Source organism: Prunus avium, chromosome 3, assembly GCF_965620075.1.
Source record: "Prunus avium chromosome 3, drPruAviu1.hap1.1, whole genome shotgun sequence".
Taxonomy (NCBI): Eukaryota; Viridiplantae; Streptophyta; class Magnoliopsida; order Rosales; family Rosaceae; genus Prunus; species Prunus avium.
Genome location: NC_142286.1, coordinates 26684480 through 26704242, shown reverse-complemented (window position 1 = coordinate 26704242; position 19763 = coordinate 26684480). Strand labels below are relative to the sequence as shown.

The 19763-nt window shown below is 36.4% G+C and overlaps 1 protein-coding gene and 1 pseudogene across 1 annotated transcript; one reads left to right on the top strand and one right to left on the bottom strand.

Moving 5' to 3' along the window:
• Positions 1-1510: 1510 nt before the first annotated feature.
• On the top strand, positions 1511-5125 carry LOC148295831 (uncharacterized). The gene is made up of 3 exons (XM_088250601.1): positions 1511-3819; positions 3895-4197; positions 4276-5125. The coding sequence occupies exons 1-3, from the start codon at positions 1511-1513 to the stop codon at positions 5123-5125; spliced, it is 3462 nt and encodes a 1153-aa protein (XP_088106727.1).
• Positions 5126-15584: 10459 nt separating this feature from the next.
• Positions 15585-16666, bottom strand: LOC110746455 (uncharacterized protein At2g29880 pseudogene; annotated as a pseudogene).
• Between the last annotated feature and the right edge of the window lie 3097 nt (positions 16667-19763).

Here is a 19763-nt window from a genome sequence, read left to right as displayed (position 1 = left end):
AAAGCGACCGGTCGCAAGGTATCAGCGACCGGTCGCAATGTATCCATAAGGTATCAGCGACCGGTCGCAATGTATCGGCGACCGGTCGCCAGTGTTGCTGTCACTACAAGAAAAAAAGGCTAAAGTGACCAAATTAAAAGTGAGGCTTGTAAATTCGTCACATATAATAGGTATTTGTGACGAATTTATCAAGTCGTCACTCATAAGACAACGAAGACATCTGCAATTTTGGAGGAAGGCCAAATCCCTCACAAATAGGCTGGCGGTTTTGGGCGGGAGAGACCAACAACTATTTGTGAGGCTTGTTGAGTCACATATAATATTTCAAGGCGTCACAAATATTTAGTGCGGGAATATCTATCCAAAAAAATAAAAAATAAAAAGGAGGGAATATTTAGTGCGGGAATATTTAGTGGGGAATATCTATCTATCCAAGAAAAGTTTCCCGCCCCAAAATAAAAATTATATTTTAAGGTTAGTTTTCATTACATATTCGCACATGTGAGGACCTGGCCTCACTTATTCATTTAAAATATTAATCAAAATTACAACTATTCATTCATCTGCCTCTGTTTATTCACTCTTTACTCGCTCTGCTACCAAGACTCATAGCCATCTGCGTTTCTCAAATCAGCGGCCATCGATCAATACTATTTCGTCGTCGGCTACTTCTCCTACGACGGCAACTTCTCCAACGACCATTATTGCTCCAGCAACAACTACCACTTTGACGAAATTCATTCCTAATTCCTCAAGGCTCCACAATACTTTGTCTTCTTAATCCTAAAACAGGTATCATATTTGTAGTTTTAACTTGTAATTTTTTTTATCTCTTTGCTTCAGTTTGGGTAAGTTGAGTGTTTTGATGAATTTTTGCATGTTGAAGATGTAGGATTCATAGAATCATCCTGTGATTGTTGATTGGTTTATTTGTGAAATCTCTTCAGGCATAATTTGATTTATTGGGTTTTTATGCACTGTTGTTAATTTGCGTTATGATCTTTGCTGTTCAAAAATAGAAATATGAATCGGTGTTTACATTTCAAAAATCTCGTTCTTAGAGTTCTAATTGGAGTTGTGCTTTAGGAGGAGATTGGAATGTAATAGGAAGAATATATATTTATTAACTTTACTACTTTTTGTCTGTTTGTTGAGGCAATTATAGAAGAATATATACATGTGATCAATATGATTTCTATCGTTGGCTACCTAAAAGATCAATTATGAGCCAAGCCTTTGAGGATATCATAAAAAGCATGACAACTCATCATGCTAGGCTTTAAAAGATTTGTTTCTACATAATAAATTTGGAACATGTTTATTATCTAATTACTAGTGCTTGCCTTTTTTTTTGGCAGGTCTGTTGCTTTTTTGCTGGGAGCAGGTTTATTAGAAAAAATTTGCAGAGAGGTGAATTCCCCTGCCGTTTATCATAGTCATTAACTTTTCTTGTTTATGTTTATGTCTATACTTTCTTCTATATATAGTGGTTTCTAAACACAAGTTTTAGATGGATAGGCAGTGGATTGCCAAATGTCGTGATCGAGGAAACGATCCAAATTATAAGAAAGGGATTGAATCCTTCATTGATGTTGCAAGACACCATGTGAATGCTAGTGGTGAGATATTATGTCCATGTAGGCATTGCCATAATTCATTTTGGCACCCTATTGATATGGTTCACTTCCATTTGTTGCGGTATGGAATGGATGTTACTTATGACAGATGGATATATCATGGAGAAGAAGTTGATTTTCTACCACATGGTTTGACCTTTCCAGCTCCGAGTTCTCCAACTATTGAGCCTAACCTTCAAGGCAATGATGAAATATTTAATATGATGAATGACATATTTTATAGGGAAGATGTTGTTCAGGAAATAAGAGAGGATGGAGATAATGCAATGGAGGGAGGAGATACCGTAGATGGTGATAACAATAGTAATATTGATAGTATGAGTATGGATAAGGATAACTATGAGAGGTTATTGAGTGAAGCTCAATGTGAACTATACCCAGGTTGCACTGAATATACAGTTTTGAAGGCTGTTGTGGAATTGATTCAGTACAAAGTTGATGGAGGTTGGACCAACAAATCAGTTGATAAGTTATTAGGATTCATGAGGAAGACATATCCCAAACCCAATAATATTCCAGAAACATACTATGCGTGCAAGAGGATGTTGAAAGGTTTGGGCTTAGGTTATGAAAACATACATGCTTGTAAGTATGACTGCGTATTGTTCTATAAGGAGCATGAATGGAAGGATAAATGCCCAGAGTGCAATGAGCCAGGGTATAAGGATAGTACTTCTGAAAAAGGAAAGAAGATTCCTCAAAAAGTATTACGTTACTTTCCATTGAAGCCTAGGTTACAGAGATTGTTTATGTCAAGAAACACATCGACTGATATGAGGTGGCACAAAGATAAGCGGGTTGATGATAGTGAACAAATGGTGCATCCAGCAGACTCTATTGCATGGAAAGATTTTGATAAAATGTACCCAGACTTTTCTAAAGACCCACGAAATGTCAGATTAGGCCTTGCAACGGATGGATTTAATCCTTTTGGAAATATGAGCACGACTTATAGTATGTGGCCTGTCATAGCTGTACCTTATAATTTGCCACCATGGAAGTGCATGAAGCAAACATTCTCAATGATGACTTTGTTAATTCCTGGTCCACAAGCTCCAGGCAGAGATATTGATGTTTATTTGCTTCCAATGATTGATGAGCTTAAGGAATTGTGGGAACATGGTGTTCAGACTTATGATTATATGACTAAGTCTATGTTTAATTTACGAGCAGCTGTGATTTGGACAATTAACGACTTTCCAGCTTATGGAAACTTATCCGGTTGGAGCACCAAGGGGTTTTTAGCATGTCCGGTATGTAATATGGATACTACATACTGTAGGTTACGGAGTAAGATTGGTTATATTGGGCATCGCCGCTACTTACCCATGCAACATTCATGGCGCAAAAATAAAGCTGATTTTGATGGCCATCAAGAGATGAGACCTCCTCCAAGAGAATTTTCCGGGGAAGATATTCTGGAGCAGTTTGATTACATTAGGCCTTGCAAACCTGGTAAGCATCCCGATAATAAGGAGAGAAAGAGAAAGCGGAATGATGAGGAATTAAATTGGACCAAAAAAAGTATATTTTTTCAATTAGATTATTGGCCCCATTTAAAAATTAGACATAACTTGGATGTTATGCATATAGAGAAGAACATTTGTGATAGCATCATTGGGACATTATTCAGTATAGATAAGAAATCGAAAGACACATACAAGGCAAGGTTGGATTTGAAAGACATGAAAATTAGAAAAGAGTTGTGGTTGAAGGAGAATGGGAGCAAGTTTGATAAGCCTCCCTCGGAATATGCACTAAAACCACATGATCGTAGAGCTTTCTGCCAATTCTTAAAATCAGTTAAATTTCCTGATGGTTATGCAGCCAATATATCAAGAAATGTGAATTTAGATGATGGAAAGCTATCGGGGTTGAAGAGCCATGACTGCCATGTGTTTTTGCAACATCTTCTATCGGTGGGAGTTAGAAAATACTTGAAGAAATCTATATCTGCCCCACTTATAGAATTATCATATTTCTTCCAACAAATATGTGCAAAAACGTTGATTGTAGCCGAACTAGAGAAGCTGGAAAAAAATATTGTGCTCACACTATGCAAGCTAGAGAGAATTTTTCCACCCGCATTCTTTGATATCATGGTTCACTTAGCTGTCCACCTACCTCGAGAAGCCAAACTTGCCGGACCAGTAGCATACCGATGGATGTATCCTATAGAGAGGTAATGTATTTAAATTTTTATGATTCATTCTTCTTAATATTATTAGCAAGTGACTGATCTTTAAATAATTCCTAGGTTGTTGGGAACATACAAGAAATATGTACGCAATAAAGCTCGACCTGAGGGTTCTATTAGTGAGGCATACATTGCAAAAGAATCTTCAACATTTTGTTCAATGTATCTCAGTGGTGTTGAAACTGCCCTTAATCGACCAGAAAGACACAATGATAGGGGTGAACCTAAGGTGAAGCTTTCAGTTTTTGCTCAAAAATTACGTCCAACAGGGGGTCATGTATTGAGTGAATGGTCAGAGGAAGAGATGAAAGCAGCTTTTTGGTATATCTTGGACAATTGTGATGAGATTGATTCCTTCAAATAGTATGTCATCTAAAATCTCATTCCTTTACATATATAGAACTTGAAAAAACTCTAACTTTTAATTTTATGTTCTTGTAGTGAGCACCAGCAAATGTTATTGAGAGAGAGTTCTCAAAACTTAGAACAAAGACACAAGCAACTGTTTCCTAATTGGTTCAAGAGTCGTGTTAGAGCATTGTATAATCAAGGATCTTCAATGGTGAATAATGAGCTGCTTGCATTAGCAGAAGGTCCAATTCTTCGAACTATCCAATATACAGGGTGTATAATGAATGGGGTTAAGTGGTTGGTTAAACACATTGACAGGAATAGAACGACACAAAACAGCGGGATTATGACACCAGGGTCACACGATGGTGAAGATTGTTGCTTTTATGGAAGCTTGATCAGCGTTGTTAAAGTGCAATTCATGAGAGGTTATAAGGTGTTTCTTTTCAAGTGTCTCTGGTACAATACAAATATAAAAGGGAAGAAAGTTGTGCAGGATTATCATCTCAAGTCAGTGAATATAAACACTCATTGGTATGATGATGATCCTTATGTGCTAGCAACACAAGCGAATCAAGTATTTTACCTTGATGACCCAAAATTGGGTCATCCTTGGAAAGTGGTTCAGAGGATTCAACCTAGACATGTATGGAATGTTTTAGAGAAAGATGATAACGTTCACGAAGATGACAATGTTGACGACAATGAGGATGAAGACGACAATGGATTTTTCTGGATGGTTGAAGATGACAATGAAATTGGAATATCATTATGTAGAGATGATATTGAACCTGAATCAATCGATGTGGCAAATGTTAATATCGAACAAACGGAAGCCGATGAGGAAATCATAATTGATGAGGATAATTTGGAGGATGAATTATCATCAGGAGGAGATGAAGATAATTTACATAGCGATTTAGATAGTGATTTAGAATGAGAGATTTGGTCAGTTTTGGATACAGCTAGTTTCATCATTTTAATGTACTGGTATATAATTTTTTTTAAACATTGTTTTGCACTAATGTAGATGAATTATCCTTAAGTTACATTGACTGTTTTTGTGTTTGCATTAAAATGTAGATGAATCCTCCTCAACAACAACGTGGGAAGCAATCAAAGAAAAGGAAGCAATGTGCACCTACTCATCTAGCACTTGGTCATCCATCAGCTTCTCATCCAACACCTTCTCATCCAGCTCCTAGTCATCCAACACCTTTTCATCCAGCACCTTCTCATCCAACACCTACTCATCCAGCTCATGAGACAAATCTTCAAGAGGTTACACCACAAGACACAGGTACCATTTTTAAGGTTTTTATAGTTTTAGATTTGTGAATAAATGGTGATGCAGTAAACTCTTCATGAGTAAACTGAATATGGTGCTGCAGTAAACAGAGCAACACCACTCTAATATTAGTAAACATAATATGGTGCTGTAAACAGAATATGGTGCTGCAGTAAACAGAGCAACACCAATCTAATATTAGTAAACAGAATATGGTGCTGTAAAAAGAATATGGTGCTGCAGTAAATAGAGCAACACCATTCTAATATTAGTAATCAGAATATGGTGCTGCAGTAAACAGAGCAACACCACTATAATATTAATAAACAGAGTAAACATAATATTAGTAGTTGTTGCTCTGTTTTTATTTTATATTTGATGTTCTGTTTTTTATTTTGGATTTGAAGAGGCTACTTCTATGTCTTCTGGCACGAAGCGACGAGGAAGATCTTATGGGAAACGCCTCCATGAGCTCATAGAAGCCAATGATGGGAAACCACTAACTGTTGCATTTGACCCGAAGTTGAAAGTCCCTATCAACAAGATGGTTCATACATTGCTTACGAATGAGATTGGAACTAGCATTAGAACTCATGCACCTGTATGCCATAAGCTGTGGGAAAAAGTCCCAGATGACGATAAGAAGAAACAAATTGTCAATTTACTGGTTAGTTTAATATTGGTATAAATTTGATTTTGTTATCGCATTGTAGCACTATCCTAATATTTTGTATGTGTGTATGTTAGGCATTATTTGATGTGGACCTGACCCAATCGATGGTTAGTGAATTTGTGGAAGCTAAGATGGCTAGAGCATACATTGTTTTTAAGAATAGGCTGCATGATCACTACAAGAAGGTTGCCACTACTCCAGCACGGGGAAGGGCCACCTTGCCTCCGGATAGTCTATGGAATAAGCGAGCTGTGGAGCATTGGCATTGGCTTTGTGATAAAATGTACACTGAACCCACTTTTGTGGTATGTATTCCATAATTGTTTTACTGTTTTATTTTTTTATTTTTTGAGTAACAGTGTATTTGTTAATTCATGTATTTTTTTTATTACAGGAAAAGTCAAAGAAAAATTCTAATAACCGTAAAAAGAACAAAACAAACCACAGGGGAGGTGCATGCTCATTTGTCCAGCATGCTCAACAGGCTGTTAAAGTAATATAAAGTTACATAGCTACATTAAATATTTTCCAATTGATTTTAATCAGTTTTTGTATTTCTGATTTATAGGAGGGGAAGCCTTTATCATTCATTGATAATTGGGAAAGGCTACATAAAGACAAAGAGCATAATTGGATTAGTGAGGATGCCCAAGCAAAGCATGTAAGTCAATAATGATTTATATTAGTAAATATTATTGCACCCAAATTGATTGAAATCGTGGATCCTCTTACATATTTAGAAAACACTATGTACTATGTACTATGTAATACTGCTTTTTAGATGGGTGCTGGTTGATTAGTTCTTCTTACACACACTAATGGCATCTCATATGTCATATGTAAGTTTAATTTGTTGGTTTGTCTATAGGAAAAAATGAAACAAATGCGAGATGAACTGAGGTCCAAGATGATTGAGGAGGCTGATGAGGATATTGAGGTTGATTCAATAGAAGTTCCAATTGAGGCTGAGTTCAAGATTATGGGTGATGTACTTGGAGTGAAAGGTAGGACAGTTCGTGGTCTTGGTGCTTTTCCTCGAATGGAAGCCAATATCTCAACTACTGGTTTTTCTGGAACTTCTAATTCCGAGCTTAGCAAGTTACAAGATACCGTACAAATGCTTGCCTCAAATATGCAAAGTGTGCAGGAAGATTATTCAAATTTAAGGGCTAATTTGGTGGCAGCTCTGGAGGCATCCAACAATGGTGGGCTGGATAATGCACAGTTGATGTCAATGTTGCGTGCAGCTTTGATGCCGTCGGCAACAACCTAGGATGAGATTTACATGTTTAAATTATGTTCTTTTGGATACTAAGAGTGTTTAGAACCTTGGATATACGATTAACTTGGATATGCTATTTTGGATATTATTCATCTATGATATGAAGCTTCTGTATTCTTGATGCAGAATATTACATTTATTAGGATCATTGTCATGAAATCTTTCACACGTATTATCAATTGTGATGAGTTTTTTTGGCATAACAAATTATAGAATATGACGATTTGTTATATGTCATATTTTAAACAAAGTGACAATTTATAAAGCATCACAAATTGAACATTGTGACAACTTGTCTGTCGTCATAATATATACCATGTGACCACTTTCCAGTCATCAAAAAATGAATTTGGTGACCTATTGTTATATGTCACAAAAGAAACAATGTGACAAAACACGAGAAGTCACATATTGTAAACAGTGACAAATTCGTACATCGTCACAGTGTACCATATGTGACACTTAGTTATAGTCGTCACATTTGACATCGGGTGAGGGGCCTAATGTGACGACCATTGTGACGCCAGAATATGGTCACTTTAACGTAACCGCGAGGAAATTTTGCCTAATGTGAGGAATTTTTTTTGTCACATTAGCCTATTTTTCTTGTAGTGTGTGCTGTTTTTTCCATGCGTTTTTCAAGGTGTCTTCACATGTGTCGGTTTCCTACCTAATCCCTCGAGCTTCCAAGGAGTTTTATGGGTTCTAGGATGTCTAGCAAGGTGCTGGAAAAGCTGGAGCACCATTGAATGAGGATAGTTGACTTGTTTCAAAGAGTACCTACCCTATAGCTCTAGATAGGGTGGCTGAAGTTGCAGCTATCAATGCCTAGCCTTTGGTCTGCCCAAGTTGTGGTCCATGTTAGGTAACCAAGGGCAGAACGTGGGAGGAAAGAAGGAGTCTCTTCTGAAGTCCAAAGGCTTGTGTATTAAAGGGAAGAGGAAGCAAGACAGCAAGTGTGTGGTTAATCTCAAAGTTGTCAAGTAGCTGGGAGCTATTGTGTTCAAAGGGAGGTTATCTCACCAAGGGAGGAAGAGAGAGAGGGCAATCAGTTCAAGAGAGAGCTGAGTTGAGTCTTGAGTAGTCTAGACACCAAAGGGGGGAAACACCAAGAGTTGTGAGAGTGTTCACAAGTGTATCAAAGTGTTGAGCAAGGGGTGAGAGAGAAAAGAGACCTTGGGAGAGAATAGAGTTCTAAGGGGGTTTCTTTGTAAACCAAAGTTGTAACTTATTCTTTCATTAGTGAATTTCTCAAGAGGATCACCAAGAGGATGTAGGCAATTGCTGAACCTCTAAAATACTTGTGTCACTTTGTGCTTGGTTGGTTTCTCTAGTGTGTGTGTGTGTGTGATTCATCCATCCTTGTGTGTGTCACAAAGTCCATCAACAACAAGATCATTAGGGGAGTGAGTGAAAGTGTTTGTCAATTTTCACAACACCCTTCCCTTCTCTCCCTCAAATTCTCTTAGTTTTCCTTTCTAGTTCTCAATTGATTGTAACAAAAATCCTTTTACTAAATTTTCCTTTAAGTCTTTCCAAGTTCTACTTTAATTTTCATTGTTATGTAAATTCTTTTCTTTAGTTTCAAGTTTGATTAGTTTCCAAGTTTCAATTATGGTTTTTGTTCTTATTCATTATGCTTATAAGTTAATATGCTTGTTTGAATGATTGATCACCATTTGGGCTTGCGTGTTAGCTATCTTGGTTTGAATTAAGAGTATACACCATGCTTTAATTCGAATTGAACTATGAATAGGAAGAGTATGTATGGACATTCGACAACAGGGATTAGATACATGCTTGGTTGTTTAAATTGTTCTTCTATGCTTAATGGGTTCCTAATGCTTAATTTTAGGTTAGACAACAAATGATCAAATTAGGGAATTAGGAACACAAGGTTATGACCAAACACCATGGCTTAATCATACATTAGCTAGAATCAATCCGTTAATCTAATTGAACTTGGGAACTTATCTACTTGAGTTAGTTATTTTCTTTCTTCCTTGTTTTATTTATTTCCTTTCTTTTTCATTTCTGTTTTGTGTAGGGAAACTAAATTGGATCATTCAATCACCAATCCCTGTGGAATCGACCTCGCACTTACATACGCTAAACTACCAACGGTTCGTGCACTTGCGAGTATCACAAGTTGAGGATGCAACTGAATCCATTTTGGTGCAGCTGTATCTACACAACAGTACCTCATTGAATCCTACAACAGTGTACTTATTCTTCTCGTTTACCTTCAAAATCGCAAGTTTAGCCTTGCACCCAGTTCGAGTACAACCTCGATGTCTTCTCTTACGACTAACAGTGCTTGTCAACGCATACCCTTGTTTACAGCATACATATTCTTTCCTTGTTACCTCTCCAGTGAATGTGCACGTTCTCGTTGTAGAACACCGAATGCCAAATCCGGCTTTCGCAACATACATATTATAGAAATTGAACACATCCTCACAGCAATCAAATTCAATTCCCAATTTTGGTTTCAATTCCGAACTAACTTCCGGTGTCACCTGTCCTTCGCACTCCATTTCACAGTTCTTGCAATTTAACCCTGAATATCACATCACCACCATCATATATGACATTAAAATCACTATCTGTGAAACATTAAAGACCTACATACACACTAACGTAACTCGTGCTGATGCCCAATATTTGGCACAGGCTTTCAAACAGCTTTAAAATATATATCAACTAAAATATGACATCCAAATGACTCTCTGGTGAAACATTAAACACATACATACAACCTAATCTGACTCATGCTGATGCCCAATATTTGGCACATGCTTTCAAACAGCTTTACAATATATATGAACTAACATATGACATGCAAATGACTCTCCGCTGAAACATTAAACTCATACATACAACCTAAAGTGACTCATGCTGATGACCAATAATGAAAGTGACAAATACAGTATATGGCTTACCTCGTAACTGATTTCCAACTTCAAATTTTCAACAACTATGACAACGTAACGTAGCCCTTTTAGATCTGGACGTCAACCCCAAAAACTTTTCTTCTTCCTCAACCCCTGTTTCGCCCCTGCTCAAGGATTTCAAAACCAACAGAGCAAAACCACAACGGTACGGTCAGCACTTTCCAACTCAACGCCAGTTTCGACGTTCCTCAAGGATTGACGTATGTCCCGACCCCAAAAACCCAACCACAAAGATGAAATTATAAAATCCAAGATTACTTTGTTTCGCCTGAATGGGAAACCCAGAAAAATGAGGGTGCTCTCTCTTCAATGTTACAGTTCTTCCTCAATCAAAGCTGATAAAAAAATGGCCTCCTCATTGAACTGAGCGAACAGCTGGTTTGGAGGGGACTTGTGTTTGGAGGCGACGTCTGTTTTGGAGGGGACGTTTTGGAGGGAGAAGAGAGGATTGGAGGGAGAAGAGAGAAGAAGGCCTCGTTCTAATACAACACTTACACTTACAATTGCTTTTCATACAGCCGTTAGATTGGATCCAACGGTGTTCTCATGTTATGTTCTCATATAAGCGTTCTCACTAGATCCCGACCCTCTTTAGCGACGTTAGATGGAATTGGGTGCCTAGGCATTTGAATTGGGCCGCTCATAAGGCAACTACGATTGGAGCTAGAGCGGTGCAACTGGATTGTTGGGCTATAAGGCCACCACCATCTCTTGTGGGTGTTTTGGTTTCCGACGGCCTTCCTTGTCCTCCCGTGGAGGTCTCTGCTCAGTAATTTGATTAGGTTACTTTGGGTGTAGGCTTTATTCTAGGCTCTCTTTTTTATCCTAGTTTGCTTGCATCTTGTTTGTTTTTCTGTTTTGTTGCTTTTGCCGGCGGTCTTTGCGCCTTTTATTGAAGTATTTTCAAACCAAAAAAAAAAAAAAAAACTTTAGTAATATACAACCACATCTATCAACTAAACTGTTTAAATCTTGAAATGTGGTGGATGGCCTTGTAAATGTAAGGAACAAGACAAATAACAATAGATTTTTAAGTTCACCAAAACTAGCTCAATAAGCTAAGCAGCAGACAAATTAAATGCATATCACCAGATTTCTTCTCCCCTTCCCCCCACCAATAGACCTTCCTCACCTTCCGCCGCCATCGTCTCTCTTTTCTCCCTTCTCTTCCTCTCTCCCCCATTCGAGCTCCCCTCCCCACTGTTTTTTGAATTACAACAAAAGGGAAGGCAGAGATGAAGTGGGTGGGCCTCTGTTTATTAAAAATGATTTTTTCATTTATTTTAAATTTCATATTTTTTAATAAATAAAATGACCAATTTGCCCTCATATTTAATGAAAATTGATGAAATGTGTTGATTTAGATGGTAGGGGGAAAATTGGCAATAATTAGTTCGTGTACCTAATTTTCCAAAAAAAATAAAATTTGAGAGTGCAAATTAAAAGTAGCGTACAAATCTAGAGGGTAAATCCACAGTTAACTTTTTTTTTATTATATAAATATATTAGTTTGTTAATGTCATGGATTTTTTTCCTATTGGGATTGAATAAATGTAAAAGCTCAGAAAACACTTTTACACAACATGAGATATTATCCGATTCTCTAGCAAGTGATCAAATAATAAATCCAAAAATTGAAGATGTTACGGTGCGTATATATATAGGCACTTAGATTTTATTCAATTTGGTAAGAAAAATATTTCTATATCTTATAATAATTTGTTAATGCAAGTTTTTTTTTTCTTCATAAGATAAGGACTAAATTATGACTCCAACACTAAGAAAGAAAAGCTCGTTCTACAAATTCAGGATGTTATTGTTCCTACGGTGAGTATGTAATAACCCAATCCTAATTAAATTTTTAATTATTAATTTATTCTGAGAAAAGACCATTTTGCCCCTGGAATATTTTATTAGTTTAAAAGTTGACTTTTTGTTCGGGAAGGAATTTGTAAATTCCATTTGAACCATTGCGTAGAGCACGTCGAGACGAGTCCGTAGACACGTAGTGGGCTCAAATCGGAATCGTAACGAAAAAGATACGATCGAAAAACCCTTAGTGGCATAACTGTAATATTTTTGAAAATGTTTTATTTAGAAAAAAATTAAAAAATCAAAAACTCAGATTCCTTTTCTCTCTCCCTCTCTCTCTCTCTCTCCCCTGTGGCGTGAACCAACCCACCCCCCCCCCCTTCTTTTTTCTTCCGGCCGCCACCACAGCCCGCCACCGGAGCCGGGATCAAATCGAAATTGACCGCCGCCTCTCCCCCTTCCCTTCCCAACCAGTCTCCACCTCTGGGACTGCCGGAATCCGCCAGAAAAAATGAAACCTGGCCGGTTTTTGTTCAAAACTTCCAACCGTTCGTTCTCCCTCCTTCGGCCACCGTTTCCGATGAGTGAGGTATGGATTCTCATCTATTTTTCGAGCTCTAGCTGATGGTTGGGTAGGATTTGATCGATTTCTAGTCTAGGTAACTCGATTTTCAACCCTAAGTTTGGCCGGTTTTCAAATTGAATTTCCGGCCACTTGACGTCCGAATTGGACGTTGCCGTAGTTGAATAAAGTGTTCCACTCGTCAAGTAGCAGCTATAGCCGGAAGGGTGGACCTCGATTTTGAGTGGATCGTTGAAAAAAATCATAAGGAATCCTAAAGGTGTTCTTCAAATAAAATTATTTGAGAGATTACTCAATAAAAAAGGAATATATATATATATATATTAAAATAAACTTTTAATCTCATCATCATCGGTATATATGGTTCAGAGTCTAAAGACATGTGTTTCTTTCGTATCCTCTTTATAATTTTTTATTTATTTATTTTTGTGTGTGGTGATAATCAATCTTGTTTTTCATGCAATGAAAAGTTTGACTGCAATTTTTAGGATTCAATTTATTCAATTGCGATTTTAATAGAGTTTAATCACAGGATTTTAATGTAATGGATTTCAGCAGGATTTGGTAATTACAAGATTTTACTTATGATTTTAATAGATTGTGATTCATGATTTTCTTATGATTCACTTAGGACTTTTTAGTATTCTCCAAAGAATCAAAAGGTTTGCTATAGGATTTCATATGAAATAAAAATTATATAATAATATGGATAAATTATGCCATTGATAAATAACCAAATGATAAAAGTAATAACAATAACGTCATGTAGCAACTAGACATGGCTTAAGGAAAACAAAAGTTATTCAAGACGTAATAAACATTTGTTGGAGCTTCATCTCCTCATATGACCTAGATAGCATCTCTCCACATAGCTGAAGCTATGCTAGCTCTCCATGTGTTAGCATCCTCTCTTTGTTGCTCTTGGGTTTGATAAATCTGTTCCAAATTGTCCTCTTCGTCAACTGGTATTGGTGAGGTTGAAGATGATGAAGATGCATCAGTTGGCTCAATAGGAAATTCATCGGAACAACACTCCTTACGAAGAAAGTTATGTAATGCTGCACATGCCAACACTAGCTCTGCTTGTGTTTTAAATAGAAATGGAGGAGCTGACTTAAAAATTGTGAATCGCGATTTAAAAATACCAAATATCCTCTCGATCACATTCCTTAAGGACGCATGGCGAAGGTTGAACAACTCATTTTCATTTTCAGGGTCACGACCATGACCTGCAAAATCTTGGAGATGATATCGCACACCTCGAAACGGAGCTAAAAATTGGCGTCGGTTGGCGAATCCACAATCCACTAAGAAATATTTACCTAATTATATAGTACATATATATACATATTAGTATGCAACAAAGAAATAAAAACGTATTTCCACCAAAAAGATAAGTATTTACCTTGAGGAACTTTAAGACCATTCCTCCTTGATAGAGCATCACTTAACACTTTTGAATCATGAGCCGAACCCTCCCATCCGCTAAGGACATACATGAATTCCAAATCAAAATTGCAAGCTGCTACTACATTTTGGGATATATTTCCATGTCGATTACGATAGTTGCTGACATTGCGTCCCCTCACTATTGCTGGAATATGTGTGCCATCAATAGCTCCAATGCAATCCTACAATAATTCAAAAATGTAATGGTATTATAATAATAATAATAATAATAATAATAATAATATGGTAGTTGTCACTTACCTTGAAATAAGGATAAAACCTTGTACTTTCTCTAATTTTAGCTGGCACTCCCGATCCTGGTTTAGCCATCAACTCAGATGCTATTGTATTCAAAGCCCTCAAAACTTTATGAAAATTTTCACTTGTGGCAAATTGTGATCGCCCAAATATTTTACGAATGACACAATATCGAGAATTTTGACCGACAATTTGTAAAAATGCTGCTAGCATTTCTTCAACACAAATATATCTTGTGTCCTTTAAGAGTGTTTTTTCTCGAAGGATAGTGCATAACTTTTGGAACACATCAGGATACATCCTATATACCTGTCGGAAAATTGCGGGATCATCATTCAATGCTTGATGTATATAATCATATCCAACGGACGCTCAATATGTCCTTCATCCCCCTCAAACTGATGTAGCACATGTATTAACGTTTCAGTTGCCATAAGTAAAATCTTAATGCCTTCATCAAATTCTTCATCCAAATCTTCATCTATTTCTTGTTCACCAATTTCTTCATTATCGATTTCTTCTTCTTCTCTGTCATGATCTTCATATATGTTTGGGTATGACATTGTATGTAGATATTAAAATATATGCTGCTGAAAAAAAAAATCAAAATTAACCGACAAATTAGGAATTGCAGAAAGTGACATTGTTTGTTGAATGCAAATACATGAGACTACAAAGGAAAAAAAAAGATGAAAAAATAATTCTTTATCATGTAATTCACATGCTGATAAAATAAAATAAAAAAGAATTCACATACATATTAATTAGAACAATGAAAAGTTTAGCTGATCATATTACTTTATCGTTTCCAGTGATTTTCATACATATTCTTAGTTGGTCACCCCTTTTTGTTCATGGTGTGAAAAAATATAGCATATTCATGGAAATTAAAAAAACAACATAGTTAAACTAAAATGACATAACCAAATACATAGTTCAACCAAAATGACATAACCAAATACATAGTTCAACCAAATTAAACCAAATACATAGTTCAACCAAATACATAGTTCAACCAAAATACCAAAAATCAAATTCATAGTTCAACAATTCAAAGGAAACAATTCTCAACCAAAAACCAAGGTGATCCAAATAACAATTCATCCCAATTTGAAGGATATCCAAGATGAGCGCTCTTCGGGTGACATCTTCAAGAACATGTCTTGTTTTACTTTAGTATTAAGCAATTCAACCGCCTTGTATCGAACATTGTCATCCAAGTTTGGTACATCCTTCATAGCATCCCAAATACCATTCTCTCTATCTCTCTCTCTATCTCTCTCTCTTTTCTCCATTAGAGCATAGATTTTCTCAAAATTGGTGGATATGGTTTCAAGAACTTTCTCTTTAGCTTGATTGGTGGAATCAATTGAGTTAGAACTCCCTTCATACTCGGATCTACTTCGCTTCTTTTGACTTGTTTTTCCTTGAGGAACCTCAAAACCTAAAGGGGACTCAATGGGTGGTGTAGATTGGTAGGGTGATGAAGGTTGGAAGGATGGTTGATAGTGACTTGGTGCTACAAATGTCTCATTGGCAGCATCATATGTAAAGTCTTCCATCCCAAAATTTAGGTTTTCCTCATCCCTAAAAGTTGTTGCATCGGTATCATCGACACCTAAGGCAAGTGAGCCATTCCCAGTAGCAGTTGCACCCCCAACCACAATTTTTAAATCATCATAATTAGCAACACTTTCTGTCTGAAGGTTCTTGTGACTTGGGTGGGACTAGCAAAGAAAAAAAAATTGATGATTGTTAATATATTATAAATAAAATATTAGAGTAAGCTAGTAAGTGACATAGCATATAATATGAGGCTCACCTTCAAGTAATTTTCCCATACTTCATCACTAGCCGTAAACTTCTTTGTGATTGGGTCCCACCCAAATCCAGAGTTGTTACGCATAAGAGTAGTCATTTTATCAAACTGCTTCTTATACCATCTCATTCGGCTCAAGTAATTGTTATATGTTTTAGGAGACACGGTTTTCTCATTTAGGCGAGGAAGTACTCTTTTTTCTATTGTTTGCTTACTTATTGACCCATTACTATCACGCCATCCTCGATTGATACCATCAACCAATAGCTCTAACAGAAAATCGCTTTCTTCCTTGGTCCAAAGTTCATAATTATCAGAACTTTTGCCTTTTCCTTTGTCCTTTCCTTGTTGTGAATCCTTCATTTTACTACATCATACATGTAAGAAAAACTTCTTTTACTACTATATCATATATCACACATAATTTTCACAACTTTACATCAAACAACAATGATAGAGCCAAATAACCACATGAGAGAAGGCCATTAGGACAAATTCATACTTGCAAAAAAAGAAAGTCTCAAATTTTAGTGATGTGTAGTTACCTGGATACTCTTGAGCAAATAAAGTATGCTTCAATCTTCTTATAATTATACACCAATCTGAGCAAAAAAAAAAAAAAGATTAGACTTTTATTAGTATGTAATAAATATCATTGCATATACAACTTGATAAACTTTTATTAATTGATTGGTATGCAAACCCTTGATTATATTTCATGTTCTAGAGGCCCAAAGTACAATTCGTAGCACAGTGGTCCTTTTCTCCCAAGTGGGACTAGAAGACCCAAACACTGTGCATTCAAACCAAGAAATAAAGCATCCTAATGCAAGGAAATTTCCTAGTGATAAACTACTTCTACTCATTCCACCGTCCACTATAGTATTATATAAAAAGAAAGATTTTTTATGGGGTCAAGTCAAAACAAAAAAGCTCCATAGTATTCAATCGTCATCCTCCAGCTTTTATAACAGTAAAATATTATTTTATGAAATAATAAGTAAAGAGAAAAATTCCTAAAGAGTGAGGCAGTGCACAACAAACCAAAAACATCCAAACTATCAATCTTTACAGATTGGTTTTCTTCTTTTTTGTCTGTTCCAGAGCAGACCAACACACATAAAAAATGAATATATAGGCTTGTGCTCATAGCAAAGCAGTACAAATAATACAAATAGAGACAAAAAAAAATAGTATTATAGCATATATGAGAACAAACGTGTGAAGAGAAAAGCATAAAAAAGATGAGAACCTTGTTTATCTTCTCAAGTCTGTTCATCTTCTCCCAAAACAAGCCAGCAACGTGAGAATCAGAGGTTAATAGGGTGAGATTTTTTATGGGGTTTGGTATTTATATCACCCACTGAAAAGTCTCACACAATACATCATTTAATGAAATACCTCAAAATCGGTAAGTTATTGAATACCACCGTACTTTTTCTAATCTTTTGAAAGTCCTAATTGAATACCACCAGACTTGCATTGATGATTTTAAAATCCTAATTGAATACCATCAAATTTTTATTGATTACTTAAAAATCATAATTGAATACCACTGGACTTTTAAGCGTCAAAAAAATCAATTAAAATCCTAATTGAATACACCCCCCTTAGCATCAGAAACTTAGCTTAGCGCATTGTTCGGTTCATTTTTACACATGATTTTTCATGTTATTCACCTATTATTTTGAGTTAGTTCTTGACATTTTATAGCTTTTTACTTCCTTTTTGTGTTTTCTTAGATTTTACCTTGGTTAGAATGAAAATGAGCTAAAAGTGCATTATTGGTTGTAAATTCTGATTTTGTTCATTTTCGTAGGTCAACTTCTTGGCCTTGGATCAACATGCTCTGGTACTCGGATGAGGTGAAGATCTTCATGCAACTTGTTCCAATGGATGTTAACTACAACATATCCAAATTTGAGCTTCATTGGACAAGTATTGCCTATCCAACCAATCCAGCATGTTACCACAGCTCTGGAAATCCGAAGTGCTCCAGCTTTTACCTCCATAATGTTATCTTGATTCTTCTTGTTACCATAACACTTGGTAACAAGAAATTACTTTGGTTGAGAGATATTATCTGAAACAAAGAGTATCTTGGTGAAGACAATAACAAAAGAACCCATCATGACAAGGGGACAAAGGCAAAGGCTTTAACAAAAGCAAGACTTTTATATTAAAAGTATGAGCTGGAAATGATGGGCAAGAGAGTGCAATCTGAAATGAAAGGGCTATTGAACGTGGGGGAATGAATTCAATTACATTATTCCACAATTTGCAGAGATTTTGGAGCTGGAGATAAAGCTTGGAGCTAGGGAGCTCAAGGAGGAAGACAAGGGCAACAAAGCAAAGAGTGGAAGAGATTTCCACCATTGAAGACCTTGAGCTCCCATGTTCACAAAATCTGTAACTTCTTTCTAGTTTTGTTTTGAGTTTGTATTTGAAATAAGTATGAGGAACTAAACTCCATAGCTAGGGCTTAGGTTGAAGCCCTAAACATGATTACCTTATTGTTTTGATGCTTGAGTGTATGAATTTCTAGATATTGTTGATGAATTCCAATTCACCAAATTAATCTATCCTTGATGTATGTTCTTCTTTGATTGATCACCTTTGAAAGCATGCTTCTTGAGATTGTTGGAATTATGTGTATCTTCATGTTATCCTAAGCAATAAATGGATGAAGTAAGAATCATCCATGTGAATTGGTTTCTTGAATACCTAATGTAAACACCATGCTATTAGGATTCTTGTGATGTTCATATTCTCTTTGAACTTAATGGGTTTTTCTTGTAATTGAATCAAAGTACTAAGCACACCTAGATTCGATTATAGGGAAGGCACAAGTATTGTAGCACTCGTACTGCACTTTACGTACATTAGAGAGAATTAATGCGTTTTGAGCCACTCGTACTGGTCTTGATTGCGAACATCTTCAACAACACGTTTAGAGTTCATCACTTGAGTATTCATGAACTTGGGTAGAATTGTTTAGGGTGGATTCCGAAACCCTAGTGTTTGTTACATTTTTATTTCACATTGTGATAATTCATCTATGCTATTCTCATTTAAATTCAAAGTCCATTTACTTTCATGCAATAGAAATAGGTCACTTGAACCAAACCAAAACACCCCCCCCCCCCCAATGTCTGTGTGAGTTGTGTGTTTGATACGTTGTGTGTTTTGTTTACTACATTCTGTTTACTTTCGTAACTGTTTTGGACTTTTGGTCCGCGTTGTGTTCTTTCATTTTCTGTGCCGAATCCAACCGTATAAAGAACTTGAAATTTGGATAAACGGTTGGAAAGTTATAGGCAAAACACTGGACAGAGGTCGAAACTGGAAAAACAGAGAAACGAATCTGCCCAAAAACGACCGGTCGTTACTGTTCACGACCGGTCGTCACTGTTCATGTTCACTGTTCACCGCACTGTTCATGACACTGTTCACAGGTGAT